This window comes from Punica granatum, chromosome 3, assembly GCF_007655135.1.
Source record: "Punica granatum isolate Tunisia-2019 chromosome 3, ASM765513v2, whole genome shotgun sequence".
Classification (NCBI taxonomy): Eukaryota; Viridiplantae; Streptophyta; class Magnoliopsida; order Myrtales; family Lythraceae; genus Punica; species Punica granatum.
The window spans coordinates 27,761,411-27,777,766 of NC_045129.1; the positions used below are offsets into that span (position 1 = coordinate 27,761,411).

General features: G+C 36.0%; 1 protein-coding gene across 1 annotated transcript; it reads right to left on the reverse strand.

Moving 5' to 3' along the window:
* Positions 1 to 283: 283 nt before the first annotated feature.
* LOC116201809 (probable sulfate transporter 3.3) lies at positions 284 to 12,167 on the reverse strand. The gene is made up of 13 exons (XM_031533226.1): positions 11,707 to 12,167; positions 10,816 to 10,864; positions 10,420 to 10,627; positions 9,528 to 9,699; positions 8,646 to 8,711; positions 3,873 to 3,986; positions 2,917 to 3,033; positions 1,828 to 1,954; positions 1,382 to 1,668; positions 1,097 to 1,287; positions 919 to 1,001; positions 714 to 790; positions 284 to 620 (listed from the first exon to the last, which is right to left on the reverse strand). Exons 1-13 carry the CDS (start codon positions 12,049 to 12,051, stop codon positions 468 to 470), a joined length of 1,989 nt encoding a protein of 662 aa, XP_031389086.1. The 5' UTR covers positions 12,052 to 12,167; the 3' UTR covers positions 284 to 467.
* Positions 12,168 to 16,356: the final 4,189 nt, after the last annotated feature.

Genomic DNA, 16,356 nt, shown 5'->3' on the forward strand with positions numbered 1-16,356 from the left:
CTTCATGGACACAGCGAGCAGCGATATATTTCAAGCATCCCATGATCAGACAAGAGTAACGCTCACTTGGAAAGCAGAAAGAGGCAGAGTAATAACTAGTATGAAAACGAACGGAGGTCCCGGCACATCCTCATATATCAGGTTAAATCAGTGCAGCAAAACAATTGTCTTAAAATTTTTCCAGAAAATGAGTTTCGGGATAAGAGCGCTTCATATAAGAACGGATATGGCTGGTCTGACTTTCGGTTTTATACTGATCGAGAAGGACACCTCCCACGGAACCTTTTTGATTTCGCGGATGAATGCGGCAACACTTACACACCCCCTTGTTTTCAATTGACCAGTTATTGTCACAAGCCTTGCCTTGATAATGGGTCAAAAATGTATTATTTCCAAACACAAAGGCTGCTGATGATTAGACATTTTAATAATTTCTTGCTTCTACAGCACCAAGAGCTACTAACAATTTAAACTCGGGCTGCTGGTTTCAGGGAAGATGAAAGTGAAGCAACTGCCTCTCCCACAGACAAGTAGAGGCTATCCTGTCTTAGCAGGTCATTACCTTCGTCAGCTTTCTGCAGCTTCTCCATTACCTCTCCGAGAGGATTCACGAGCACAAGCTGTAAATCGAAGAAATATGCTGAGATTCCGTATATAACAGAAAAGAAGTCTATGGATTTGAGTGAATCTGTAGGGAAGCTATTTACACTTGCCTCGATGTTCTTCTTTTCCAGTGCCAACCTCAGGTCATTGAAAAAGGAGACCCCGCTCGTGTCAATGGCACTCACAGCTGTAACAAAGAGGAGACATCCGTGTTGTGATTTAAATTGCTTAAAACGGGTTGGATATTTGGATAACATAAAACTGTTATCTTTCTCATGAAGAAATGAATTGAAATTAACTGAAATTGCCATGTACCTGATAGCTCTAATATCACATATCGAAGGCATGATTGCTTCTTCACATCCTCTGCCTCGTACTCGTCTATCCACCTTGAAATTCTTTACATAAAATTCAACAGTAACCAATATGAGAAGAGAGTCCAGTATTCAGTATGGCATGCTTATAGAGGGGTGAGTGCCTCAAAAGCGCTTACCTTTCCTTCAGATACGTGGTATTGGTAAAATTGATCGATGCTTCTATACTTAATATCAGGAAGCCTGAGATTCTGATTGCTTCTTTGTACTGGTGTAGATTCCGATATAGATCAGTCCCCGGTATATTCCCTAACATCACCGTCTTCGGCCTTGTTATTTGCAGAAGTATCTTGAATATTGAGATTCCAACCTGCAAAAGTGCACGAGAATGTTAAATTGATTTAAACTGACAAGAAATGCAAAAGCTTAGAACTACTGAACTCAGAGAGATCGTGCAAACTTACGGCTATAGCAAGACCGTCTTGGACAGAGATGAAAAGGACACCAAAGAAGGCACACAGCATCACGACAAAGTCAAACTTGTCAATCTTCCAGATGGCATAAGCGGCTGGAACATCAATGAGACCAATCACTGCTGTGACAATGATTGCCCCGAGGACAACATTCGGTGTGTACTGGAACAGGGGCATCAAGAAGAGGAGGGTCACCATTACTGTAATTGACATTACTATGTTGGAGACCGCTGTCTTTGCTCCTGCATTGTGATTTACGGCTGATCGAGAAAATGCACCTGCATTCAGAAGATTTGTGAGATAGCAGTCTGACAACACAATCCACATTACTCTTGGACTACTTAATAGTCTCATGTCATCTGGTGATTCCCCCATTCACATTAACTTTGATTTCTTTGGCATCAAGACAATAAGTAAGCCTTGACTTGCTAAGGAACCTGTGGTAACGTAGCAAGAAGTGGAGGAGCCGACAATGTTCATTAGCCCGATTGCTATCATCTCCTTGTTCCCATCAACTTGGTAGTTCTTCAAGGCAGCAAATGTCCTTCCCACTGCTATTCCTTCCTGTATGATAGGTAAAACAACCGGTAGGTACGAGATCGGAAATGCCTTTTCCTTTGGTACGAAATGAAAAGGGACCAAATTTTTGACAGATAATTTAGAACTCTCAAATGCGCTAGAAGGAAAATCAGAATTCAAATATAGAGGAAGCAATTTAGCTTCAGAACCTTCTTACTATATCTACTACACTATAATACGAAAATGTTCGCCCTGTTTTAGTTGGAATTTATATGCATTACGGCTATTGCCACTAAAACTGCTGCATAAGCGGCTGCCTCCGTGCGTTCACCATCACCTACCAACCTCATGGAAGATAGACATCCACCACATATGTCAGAGACCTCACCAAGACTTGGACCAGCATGCTGCAGCAGGCATTGAAGGAGGTCCTAGTGGTGTGGGCAATGGCTGCCACCGGCCTTGCCAGAGATTTACATATGACCTTTTGTTGGAGATCTACCCAGCCTCAGTATCTAATTGAAGAGACCGCCACCACTTGTGACCTTGCTAGACATCATGTGTAAGGCAGAAGGCCCAGCGGTCACAAAATGGGACAGTTAAGAATAAGTCTTCTGTACTATTGTGGTCTCACAACATTTCCCTTAAATGGGATGGATTTCCCGGAAATCATAACCAACTGGTGCTAAATCCATTTATCATCTAAACCATGGGACAAAATGAAAAGGATCCTGGAAATTGGATTTTTTGAAGAACAGGAACCAATAGTTCAATTTCGCTCAAAAATGTGCTGCCTTTTTCTTTTTACTTGAAGAGGGAATAGCTAGGATGTCTTAGAAAGTCCTAGATCGAGAACCACGCAACAAATCATAGTAAACAATTCATACAAAAAACTTTATCTTTCCTAGGCATCCATCCGGTATGAATTCAACATTTGTTGTTCCATACAGTCTTCTTTGGAAGTTTATGATAATAAACAATCACACCGGAGAATAAAGTCTGATTACCGTGAGGGAAATGATGCCAGTGATAAGCCCGGTTTTCATGACAAGTCCAAGGTAGCTTCCATGGAAGTGCAGCATGTCCCAGGAAGGGGGGTTCAGCCCTTCTTGTAGCTTGCCAATCTGGTATAAACATCAGACCCCACGTACAAAAACACAAAGTTTTCACTAGATAATTTGAGAAGAAGAAGAAACAGAAAAGTGAAAATGCATGCCTCAGCGGGTCCCTCTATTTAGCTCTAGGACGAATTTGGTCCCTGCACAATATCTGGGCCCGATTTAATCCTTTGTCCTTCGGATTTTAAGCTTTATTAGTCCTCCCCTTAGGAAATTGACATTATATAAATTCATAAACAACTTTTGCATTGATATGGCCCCACATTATGTTCCATGTTACCGTTGCCTACTTGAAATATTCCATAATTCACTAAAGTCCCAAATCTACCCTTAATACAGGAGAGATATTGACAACTAATTGAATTGGGTTAGTTAAAACCTTTTTGGTGTCCATATGCAGTCAATGGTAATGATGTGGGATGACTTGGAGAAAAATTAATACTCTATTCAGTTTCAATATAAAAGAATGCCTAGTGAGAAAGAAATCACAACTACTCAAACTGGAGAAATTCATTTGAGCCTAATAATTGAACAGGAAAGCTAATGGGATGGCCGGCGGCAGAATGGCCAACTTCACTGGTAAAGATTTGAGTTCGAATCTCCACAAGAATACTTTCTATTTGGTTACCTGCATGCCTTGTTTTGTTAGACTTACCCTCAGACATAAGGTTTGCAGGGTGTTCACGTGAGATCGTGAGAATTAGTTGGGTGAAGTCTGAACACCTTTCATTATCGGAAAAAAGAAAAATTGAACAGAGACTAAATTGGTCCAAAGATGAAAGTATAGAGACTAAACTGGGCATTTGCCCATTATTATTAGAGAAATGAAAGCAAGAAATACTTACAATACTGATGCCGTGGTGTTGGGCTTTAAATGCGAAGACGACGAGGGTGGAAAGGATCACTGACAACAACGGGGCCCCTGCCGAGATCCAGAAGAGCCTTGGTCTCCTCATGCTCTGCCAACAATATTGCATGCAAATTGCACACATTGCATTATATCTCATACCTCCAAGCATACAGAACAAATAGCTACATTTGAAAAATCACCAATACGGAACATCGATTTTGATATTAGCTATCTAATTGTAACTTACTATTTGAGGTTGGACATATTAAATTTTTTTATTTAAACTTCTCTCCATTTAAGTTTCATATTTTTTTTCTTTTCTAGCTAGTAAACAATTGGACCTTCTGTAGTCACTTTAAATGACTATATTTCTTGAAATTCGGCAATGATTAAATTAATTGAAAATGATCTAAACCATTGCATTGAACTCTTAAAAATAACCAGACAAATCGATCCTGATGATAAGAATATACTCAAGTTATGAGTGATTATATATTGTACTTGTGCATGTATAGTCTATAAAAAATCTCTAAAAATTCTTTTAGTAATCTTAACACAAGGCCTGTTTTCCCCTGTAGGCAGTGCACGGTGTATGTGCCCTGTAATTATTAGCTCTGACTTATTTATTGGGGAGAGTGCAACATACTAATTCCATGCTTTTATTTAAGCAATTATCAGAGAAGAGAAATTTTCGATTTTCTATTTTGATTGAATCCCGAAATTCTTCTTGATATTCTTCTTTGATAGCCGCATCATCTTTCTCGATTATTGTCTTAATAGCTTTTACTAAGGTCGGTTTATAAAAACGACCCAGGTGTTGACTACAAGGATCCAAGCCTTTCCTGGGTGCACTAAAGGAATTTGTTTCTGTAGAGATGGTATTTTGAGACAATTTTGAGATGGAAAATTCCTTCTGTCATCAAAGAGACAGAAAAGAGGACGTAAAATCCCATCTCTTTTCTAAAAATGGATCAAGATATGGAAAATTTCGTCTAAATTTGATGATGCGGAAATTTTCAAATTGGGACGGCAAATTCCATCTTATCAAAGAGACGGAAAGGAGGATGTACACCTCATTCTCTTTTTTAAGACAAATCAAGAGACGAAAATTTTTGTCTTAATATGATGAGACGGAATTTTCCATCTCAAGTTCCGTCTCTCACTAATGCGAGACGAGCAATATCATCTCCTTTTCTGTCTATAGCCTGAGAACGTGAGACAAAAGATTTCATCTCAAGAAGGATGAGATGAAAATATGTCTCAAATTCCCGTCTCATGGATGAGACGAAAAATTCTATCTCAGTTTTCGTTCTTATGGATACATATACTTCTTATAAATTCGAATCCTTATTTCTCCCAATCTTTTTTTTTTCTTTTTCATTCAAAATCTTCTTCATCTCCTTATGTAAAACCCGAAAATTTTCTAGGATTTCACACTTAATAAAATTAAATAATTTGATCACTTGCATATTGTATCAAATAAGTTATTAATTACTAATGTTAGTTTTAATGTTGAGTGTAAATGAGATCATGTATAGCTAGTTATAACATATAAATTATAGAAAAAAATCTATTTCAAAGTTTAAAATCATATCAAAATAATATAGATGAATATGTATTGTACATTAAAATTTTATGGATAAAATAATAAATAAATTACAGACCAGAGATAAATAAATAGTATTAGGAAAAAAGATACAAACTACAATAAAAGTAAAGAAATAAAAATAATTTGAAGTACCTAACAAACAAGTAGTAGAAAAATAAATATTATTTTTAAAATAAAAATATGCAGATGTATAACAAATATAATGAAATGTTAAAAGGGAACAAGAAATGAAAGTAGTTGAGGCGGCAACACACACGCGTACCAAGATAAAAATCTTGGTCCGAGTCTCCGCTAGTGCAAAACCCACATAATTAGGGAGAAAGGGTGAATTGCACCCCTTGAATTCGTGCCCCCGTCAAGCTTGGCCGATACAATGATATATTTATTTTTTTACACATTTGACAGATTTCGATCTCGAGGATTGAGATGGAAATTGAGATGGTTTATTCTGTCTATGAGGTTGAGACGGAATTTTTCCATCTCACGATTGAGACGGAAAGAGAGACGGAATTCTCTATCTAATGGAGAGACAGAAAGCCCGATCTCTCTTTCTGTCTCAATTGTGAGACGGAATTTTTCATCTCAAATTTTCGTCCCAATCGAGGATAAGACATAAATTTTTGTCTCATTATTTTGCAACGAATTTTTGAGACTAGCCCTCAAAGACAAAAAAAAAGTTTGTCTCTAAATCATGTTGAGGCATAACTTTTCGTTTCAATTGTCGTTTCTATAAAGAGTGAATTATTGTAATGGTGGCTCCAGTAATTTATTTAGGGTAATATGTATACAAGAGAAGCGAAAGGGCTTGTAGTGGAGTGGTATTGATAATCTACGAAACAAAGTGATCAATGCATTAGGAGTTCAATGGAGGGCAAGTCGGTAAGTTTTGGTTAAGTTTGTACCGTTTAATCACTTTGTAGGTTATTTGCATATATGAGAGTGAGATTAAAAGCTAACCTTCTTAGATACAATGTGGGTTTATTCACTAACACTTCCACCTTATGCGTAGGTTGGAATACTGTGAAGACTCATCATGTGAAATTAATTAAATGAGAGAAATACACGTGTGCAGTGTTTCAAATCTGTTCTCTGAGATAATGATAAATATGAGAGGAAACTTTGCATATATAATGTCATGCAAGCTCACACCATGCCGGGCGTAAAAGTGAGAGCTATCAAAAGTGCATCTCGTATTAACTAACGTGGATTGGTTCAAGTGGTTCGGCGTTTATTCTACTTAAGTAAGGTTTCGAATTCGAGTTTTGTAAATTGAGAAAATCCACGTTGGGAGAGTTTTACTCCTTAGTAGACCGACTCGACTCGATTAGATTAGTCGAGACCTAATTGAGATTCTGAAATCAGAGTTCACACTAAAAAAAAAGTGTATCTTGTATTAGTTCCCCTAACTTGAGTGCGAAAGGGGAAGCCCACCTCGTAGTGGTTAGCCCGAGCATGGAAGAGGAAGCCAACACACGATCAGCTGCTGAGGATAAGTGCTTTGAAAAGGGCACTTCTTCGAGGAGATGGGTGCTTGGGCCTTATAAACTCACTAAAACCCTTGTTCCGAAAGTTCAGAGAGCCGATAGCCTAAGACAAAAATTTAAGATGCAGCCTTCAAATTATATTTAATAAAAGTAACAATTAATTTTTTTAAATTTTATTTATTTAACTTATGAAATGCAAAATTGATAATTATATAAATTTTTATAATTAATGTATATTCATTCTTTTCAATGTGACTTTATTATGCTACTCATTTTCGACAAAAAATAAAATATCTTTCTTTCTCTTGTTTGCATTAACCAAAAGTTGAGCAGTTGGATTTGAAAAACTTATGAGTAGAACAAAAGAAGAATGACGAATTTTACAGAAATAAAGAGGATGGGAAAATTTGATTAAATTGAATCTTATAGATAGTTGACCGATAAAGTAAATAGAAATTATGGAGAAATTGTTTAATAAATTGGGAAGGTTGATTGTGAGAAAAATCGGCAATTGTGTAAAAAATGATTATCTAATAATAGTATTACATACGTGCGAAAATATAATTTTTTAATTAGGAATTATTTTTGACAATTAAATTCATTGAGTTGAGTTTTTGGCAATTGAGTTGAGTTTTTATTCTATTTTTAATGAAATTACTTATATTCGTTCTTCTAACTTAGTAAAATTACTTTTTCTTTTGACCCATTCCCCCTCGATCAGAATCCTGGGTCCGTTCCTGCTCCTTTCAAATGGGGATTTGAGTGTTGATATATCCATTAAAAGTGCTTTTCAGAAGATATATATGGATGTTTTTAAGCCATATGAGCTCACCAAAATCTCGTTCATTTCCGACATGGAACTGACTTTTGATACTGGTCGAGTAGACTTTTAGCCAGTGTTATTAAAACCGGACCAGACGTTGAACCGGTCGAGATATGGGTTCACGGATTTATGGGTTCAACCAGGGATTCGATGGGTCGGACCGCACGTCTAATTAAATAATAAATAATTCATATAAAATTAAGAAAGACTATGATATATTAAATATATACACAATAATTCATATTATTAAAATAATGAATGAAAGAAAGTTTTTTATTGAAATTGTTTCTTCTTTTATTATGCTTAAAGAGATAAAGAATGATAAAAAATAAACCAATATGGCTACTGCCTAAATGGATAAGAGGCTAGGCATGTGGCTTTAGGGAGGTTCAAGTCCTTGCTTCAAGTCTCCATGCATGCAATATTAATTTTTCAATAAAAACAAACCCATAGAACCGGCCAGTTCGTGTGAGTTTAGTCAAAAAAACGCCTGGTTGAATAGGATCACCAGTCTAAAGGTTCAATTTCGATTTTCCAGAGAACCGGGCACCTTGTCCGGTCTGATTCGGTTCTGATAACAGTGCTTTTAGCGCAAATCCCCACCTTTTAGGACTCGATTAATGTAGGTCGTTATAAGACTAAACAATTAAATTTTGTAAATCCACAAGCACATACGATTCGTGTCCCTTTCTTATGTCTTATTACTAACACGCAGCCTCACTTATGATTGAAAAATATATACACACAAGGAAAGCAGATGCCATCTGATCTGTGGAGGTCAGTACTTGGTAAGAGGCACGTACGTACAATACCGTAGAGAGAGGCACGCAGATTGCAAAGAAGGGAACGTACCACGTGGCGAGCAAGAAGGAGAAGCCCGAGAAAGCAGACGCCCATCAATATCGTTTGCCACGACCACTGCCACAACAATTCATTAAAACGAGTGCGAAGGCCATTTATTATTATTTTTGGGTCAAAATTGGTCCAACCATTGCATTATAATTATTAGAACAAAGAACATAAATAACGACCATTATGTCACATCATATAACAGCCGGTCGACAATATTGATACCCTCTTAATCGAGCCAACAAGTTTGCACTCATCTTTCTTTCCCATACATTAACTTTTGTAGTATATCATGATGATCATAATATCCTATAGTCCTACACAATCATACCATGTTCCGGAATTTTCCCATCTTGAAATTTACAGTTGGATTGGCTATTGGATGGGGGGTTTTTACCCCACCATCACTGGGTTGAGGGCCTTTCATCTCGTCCCTTGACGGGATAAGATAAATTCCTTAAAATTGCATCTGTTAGTCCTCACAGTATTTCATAGTAGGAAAGAATAGGATCTTAAATTTAGTGAATTGTCTTATTTTTAACTTTGGTTTCGTGCAATTTAGAATATCTTATTAGGACAACATAAAAATTTACCCAATTATCCTTCAATTTATTGTTAAAAAGGATTATAAATGAGCTCTTTCTTGAACTAGAAAAAGAGTAATTAACACTACTATCTAAATTTCTAAAATAATTAACCTTTGAACTTGAAAATAAAAAGTAATTTTTCGAAAAAATTAAAGAGAAAGTAGCAGCCGCAAAGGCGGAGGAGGCGCGGTGGGGCCAACGCCTGCCTCCACTGGTCCCAGGAGTTCGCGCAATTAGTTAGAAGGAAGGGCGAGTGGTCAGGAAGACGAGAGGATGAGTCAATGAGATGAGATGGTACCTCGTTGGTTTGGTGGAAAACAGAGGACAAGACAGGGACCAAACCCATCTGTGGGGTGAAATGTACAATTCCGAGGAGGCTCTTCAGCTGCTGCAGCGACACTATGATGGCAGCCCCCGCCATAAACCCAATCAGAGTTGCCTTCGATAGAAAGTCTATTATAAATCCTAATCTGCAACCACAACCACATGATTAATTGATTGACCTCCAAATCCTACTAATTTGCTTAATTTATCCTGTCACTGGTCAAGAAAAGATTAATCTCTTTCACCTTATATCTGAAAACCACCATCGCAACTAAAAATTGATTTTTCTTTTTTAGGCGTAGATTCAGATTTGATTCGAATTGGTCTACTAAAAAATAAAATTATTATAATTTTCTAATTTTTTTTTGTTTTCAATATTTCGAAATCTTATTTAAGAAAAATATGTGCCATTTGTGATTTAGAAACTTCTAGTATTGACCCCACCGAACATTTCTAATTGCCTTTCTGCCTGAAGATCAGCATCTCTCGAACTCTTGCCCTTTATTTGGATGAAGAAAATTGAAGAAAAGAAAAAGGGAGAAGAGAGATATACTTTTTGTATGCGAATTTTTCAAAGGCTCTATGCAAATTACAAACTTCCCCTCGCGTCCCTTTCTTATATATACCTCCATTCAAAACAAAACATTAATGCAGCCTATTGATTCTTTATTGACCGGGCTGGTTCAAGCAAACAAATCTAGTTGAGCTTGACCCATGCATGAATATTATTTCTCACAGCCTTTACAATAAGATTTGAATTCGAGATTTTAGATAGTCAAGTAGAATCCTAATGAATGAATGACGGGAATTGGAGTGAGTCGGGTGACTAAGAATGATCATTAGCAAGTAAAGTAATAATTACTAACCTTAGAAATCCTAAGGAAGCTTGGAAGAGACCGGCGAAGAAGGTGGAAGAGAAGGCGAGTTGAAGGAAGAGGAGAGGCTGCTTCGTCGGGGACACCTCTTGCCTCAGCATCGACCCCATTAGCAGTGATGCTATGGAGACTGGGCCCACCGCTAGATCCCTTGAGCTTCCCAGCACCGCATACACCAACGGTGGAGCAAAGCTTGAATCTTTGCTCCCATCGCCAACATTAAAAAAAAAATAATAATAATAAATATATATATATATATAAAGTAAAAAAAGAAAAAAGAAAAAGAAAAAAAGACAAGCAAAACAATGGAACAGTACAGCGATTGGTGATTACTTAACTAGTTAATTAATTAATGGAAATAATAAGTGGCAGAAAGAAACAACTTACAGAGGCCCACGATTGGGGGCAGGCTTGCTAGCTTAGCGTAACTGATCCCCTGATTGAATAAACCCAAAAAGGAAACAAAAATCAAATAATTGAATAAACAGTTAGATAGATAAATTACTAAAAAAAAAGGGCCTACCAAAAAAAAAGGATAACCATTAATGCTAGTGCACTTTCTAGAATACAATTCGAATTCCAAAAAGCGCACTTATTAGAATGAAAATTAATCATTAATACGTGATCTCTCAAATTGAATTAGTCAGAGTCTTTTATGTTTTTGGATACGGGGTGCACACCAAAATAAAAGGATAAGTTCCCTAATCTCTATTTTTTTATACTTATATATATAATATAGTTTTAATTTATGATCAACTTATTGAAGAAAATCGAAATTGATTTCATAAAAAAGATTTAAGAATTTTCTTCGTTTTCATGTTCACCAGCAGCAGGTAAAGTGGTTGCCCGCCTTTAGTATAATAAAAACAAGAAGAAATAGTTCGTTTGTTTCATTGATTGGTATTCAGTTATGGATCTGTTAATTACTTCACGTAATTCCAACTGCCTGTCTTCATCCGTAATCCGTAATCGTTATTGCAATTACTGATGAGGACTTCATATAGTGATAAATAGATGGATAGATAGACATACTGAGTTTGAAACTCGAAAAACAGAGAGTTTGAAACTACTTGAAAAGTGCGATTGCGTTCGTCGCACTGCTATGCTATCTGATTTCAAACAATTCAGTCGACTTGAGAAGATAACCGAAAAGCGACCCTGCATGTCTGAACATGTGAAGGAACCGTACGTGGTATGTCTACCGATCTATCTAAACTTGGTTGAGCCCGATGCTGGAATGGGATCAGTCTCAGGGACGCAGGCGATCGATGAACTGACCTGAGGGATGGCTAGGCTGGCGATGGTGAGACCAGCGACGATGTCGGACTTGAAGAGCTGGAGGCTGTAATGGGGGCCCCACTGGAGGATGGGGAACACGTATTGGGCGCCGAGGATGAACCGCTTCCCCCGCGGCTGCCCCTCGAACTGCCGGAGCGGGTCATCGGGGAAGAACGTCTCCTTGAGCCGACTTTTGAGCTTCTGGAGGGTGGTCCTCGGAGGCGGCGCCACCACCTTGTGGACTTCCGGGGCGGTTATCTCAGCCTCCATGTCCATGCAGTGGTGATGAACATTCGGGTTCGCCACTGCGTTGTTGCTGTTATTAGGATCAGTACTTGGCTCCATTGATATGTTTGGGATGGGTTTATGGAGAGGGAGAGAGGAAGAGGGGAGCAGAAGAAGTTGGGGTGGTTTTGTGGTGTGATGAGTGATCGTCTCTCGTGCTACGTTTCCAGTTTGCCTCGTATCTATATATGCGAGAATTTACTAAACAATTATTGGACGACTCCCAATTTATGAATATATTTTTGGATAAATATTCATGAATATATTGCCAATAATTATAGTTAAAGATTTTAAATATTATATCCTTCCTTTCCAAAAAGGAAAAAAAAATATGAAAAAGAAAAGATTCATTGAAAATATTACAGCTAAAAGTGACGATATCGTTTTTCACTCAAGGTTTTTAATTAAATTCTTATTGGTAGAATCTCTTTTTCTTTTATGATTCCTTGCTAGGTCCATAAGCTTTCTTTCGGTTATTATTCTTTTTTTAAAAAAAAAAAAGAATTGCATCTTCTAAGAGTTTGAGGTTGAAGTGGTAGGACGATGTCTTCAACCGTGAGGTCAGGGGTTTGTTTAGGACGCAGGAAGAGAGGAGCTGGTGCATGTACGTTCTGCACGCGTTATGAGGCTAAGTGGCTAGACACGCACTAGAGAGTCCTCAAATGGACTGCCCTCGCGCATGACAAAAGTTAGTTCCCCTTATAACTCGATTGTTATTGGGTTGCACTTGATATATCTGAATCATAGGAAGGCGACATACGTAACCTTAATACTATGACATGTGGTCTAGCGAGCATATATTTTATTTTCTTTGTTTCTTTCCTTACTATATAAACAAAGTTAAATATGATTAGACTCAGGGCCTGTCAATAGTGAATTTTTTTTTTCTTTCGGCAAAGTCAATCGTGAATTTTCCTACCGAAAAACAGTTCATACTACCGAAAAAAAAAAGTTAATCGTGAATTTTTTACATTTACATTATTTGGGTTCAAGATTTTATTTATGTAAGTTGGTATGCATGGTGAATTTATTTCCATCAATTATTATCCATGTCTGATCAAGCTCGAAGTTGAGACCGCTGTCCGCACCTTCCATTTAAAGGGGAGAGGTCTTTTCAGGTAATGTGAAATTCAACTCTGAACATCTTAATGATCTAATCAGAAGCTTATGTCTTCACGCAAAACTATAAAACAAAATTAAAAAAGAAAAAGAAAAATCACAATATATGTTTCTTTTAAAGGACGATCACCGCCTAATACAAAAAAATATAAATCAAATAATTAATAAAGAAAATTAAATAATCCCATCACAAAAATAAAACATATAATCTCTTAATTAACCAAATAAAAGTATATGTCATTACGCTAGGTCCCCTTCTAAATATATGTCTCACTTTTCTGCTAGTCAAAGAGGCTAGACCGATAAAACTAGCAACTTGCATGCATAACAAACAAATGGCAATACGGAACGGATAGGAGATTTAATGGGCATATCAAAATTTCACATAACATATTCAAAACATCGCTGACATATCAAAGTAGTTATAGCGTAGTGGCGTACATTCTTGCATGATAACTAAGAGATTATAAGTTCGATACTCAGTAGGACTATATATGCTTCATTTATTAGTTATTATAATTTCTATTTTACTGTATTAAACCTATGGACCTCCCTTGTAATAAAAAACAGCAACACGGACACATATGCCTTCTATTTAATTATAGTGTGTTTAGTTTTTTAGTTGAGTTGAGTTGAGTTTTGATTTTAATTGATTTGTAACGATCGTGATGTTGAATTATAAGAAAAAATGTAAAAAAGTAATGAATATTTGAAAAAAAGTAATGATTGTATTGTTGAATTGTGGAAAAAGTAATTAATAGTAGAGATAATTTATTATTAAAAATTGAATTGAATGGTTAAAAAAATTAAAGAAAAATAAAAAAGTAATAATTGTATTGTTGACTTTTGTTGTGTAGTGAATAATTTTAAAGTTATAGTCAAAATCTTAAAATCAGATTGTGAAATCAAACGGGCAGTTAGTTTCTTGTGATTCCAACTCACACGTGAAGAAGTATTTGTAGATAAATAAGTAAACTATCCTATTTCTAATAAGATTAACCTTTTGAGAAATGGACTGTGGTGAACTTAAAATTTTACACAATTAATTAACGACTACAAGTAAGTGCCACGGATTCTTAAGCTTGACCATCAAGTGCCCATTTATTTTAGGATAAACAATGTACACACGCGTAGCAGATGATATAATAAACAAATTGAAATCGATATTATCAACTAGGGAAATGGACATATCCATCACAAATAGAAATTCTCCTTTATGAAGGCTGAGTTAAATATTTGCCATTTGGCATGCCTACTTAATAAAGAGACTCCTTTCATCTGCAAAAGCTAGGCGGTACAGAGGCAGCTCTCAGAAATTTCGAAGTCATTTATGGTCGTGGAAGTAACTTAAAGGCATGAACATGCAAGAATGCGAAATCCTTTAGAAAACATACCGTGGTCAGGGCTAAATAAGTGATGTTTGAACGCGATTAGATTTAATCAATAAATTGATTGATTACATCTATTGTTTCGCCCATAAAACTGGCTAACTAGTCTACTCGTATAGTCCTTAATTTCGTATTAAACCAATAATTATTTCTGCAATTACTCAATGGAAACTTGAGCTTGCTTTTTTTTTTTTAATTGAGAAAAGTGCATGGTATTACTGATCTGGCCGTTTAATTTCATCGACCTTCAGTTGATATTTGCTATTGTGCTTATAAAATTCAAAATCGATTAAATAGAATTGCACTTTCAGGGGCATATATACTATAATATAGTAAATCAGATGCAGAAAAATTGGCGGTATACCAAGAAGTCACGAGCTGAATATTCATCAAAAAAGAGACCATTTCGTTTAATTCGAAGAAGTTTCCCATTAAATAATTGGCTTTGCTAGGTAATTAAACGCGGTATTATTGTCTCATACACTAACGGCTTCCTCCTGTTTTTCTTAAATTTTATGAACATCTTTCGACACATACAAAGGACTTTATATGACTATCACATTATTGTGGATATTGTGTTTTCTTCTGCTTTTTTGACTCGAGACCTGATTGATCAGAGCACATGCAAATCATCTATCTATTGGAAAAGCCCGATCATTTTGCTGTGTCCTTTTTTCTTTTTCTGAATTTCTCAAGTGCGTTTTTGTATCTGAAAGTCGAATGAGTCTTAACTAAATCAATACGAACTGGATTGACCTTGAAATTGTAAAACTCTTCCAATAATAGATTTGCTCTATTTATAATACTCGAATCTGAGACCTTACTTAAAAGAAATAAACAGTAATCCATTTAAAATAATTCACTGAGGTAGTTTTGTGGTAATCCTTGTTTAATGCTATCTTTTCTTGTCTATCCTTTATCTAATGATAAGCCTACAAAAAGCTAGTTATATTCCTGGGATATGTTATTTCCGAAAGAATTTTATTGCCTTTTAGCCAAAAATAAAAAATAAAAAATAAAAACAAAAAATGACCTAAAAGATTCTAGCAAACACAAATGTGATTTCCCTTTGGAGATAAACTCTAATTCCATTAGCACGCCCAATCGAGAGAAAAGCATACCGTCTCTCCTGTATATGCTGCTTTGGTAATTAAGTTTTAAACGATTTAGTCAAAAAATTGATTCTCATTCCACCTTTCACGTGTGATAACTTTAAGGATAAATAGCACCAAATAGGATAAAACTACTCATCTCGCCTATGCGTTATGCAGGCGGTCACGAATTTTTTTAATAATCTGCCATAAATTAAAATATTGAGGGTAGTTTTAATAATTTTATCTATCAAGTGCATCTAAAGTATGCAAAATTTCTTTATATATTGGAGATTATAGTAAATTTTGTGAAATGAGAACGTTACGTTTATCTGAGGACAGAAAAAAAAAATTATATATATATAGAGAGAGAGAGCTGGAGTTAGCCCAACTTGGTTGGGCATGTGAACACTTAAATCAAGGATATTCATTCGATAAAATCTTTATATATATATAATTATATATATATATATATATATAGTGCCTGGAATACTTCGTTAGATTCAACTATATGAGCTTTAAAACTTTAATTCAGATATGTTTTGCACGTGGTATTTCAGACTTCTCAAATGCTATATGTATCCCTTCACCCGATTCTATCATCTCTCTGCCTCCGCCATGTCAATATGTCAAGAATACGAGTATAATATTAATAATTTATTATTTTTACTAATTTATTTGTAATTTATTAAGATGTCGTTGTGTGAAGAATATGAGAAGTCTTGATAGTCACATGGCTGACACATGGCGAATATTGACATATGGCG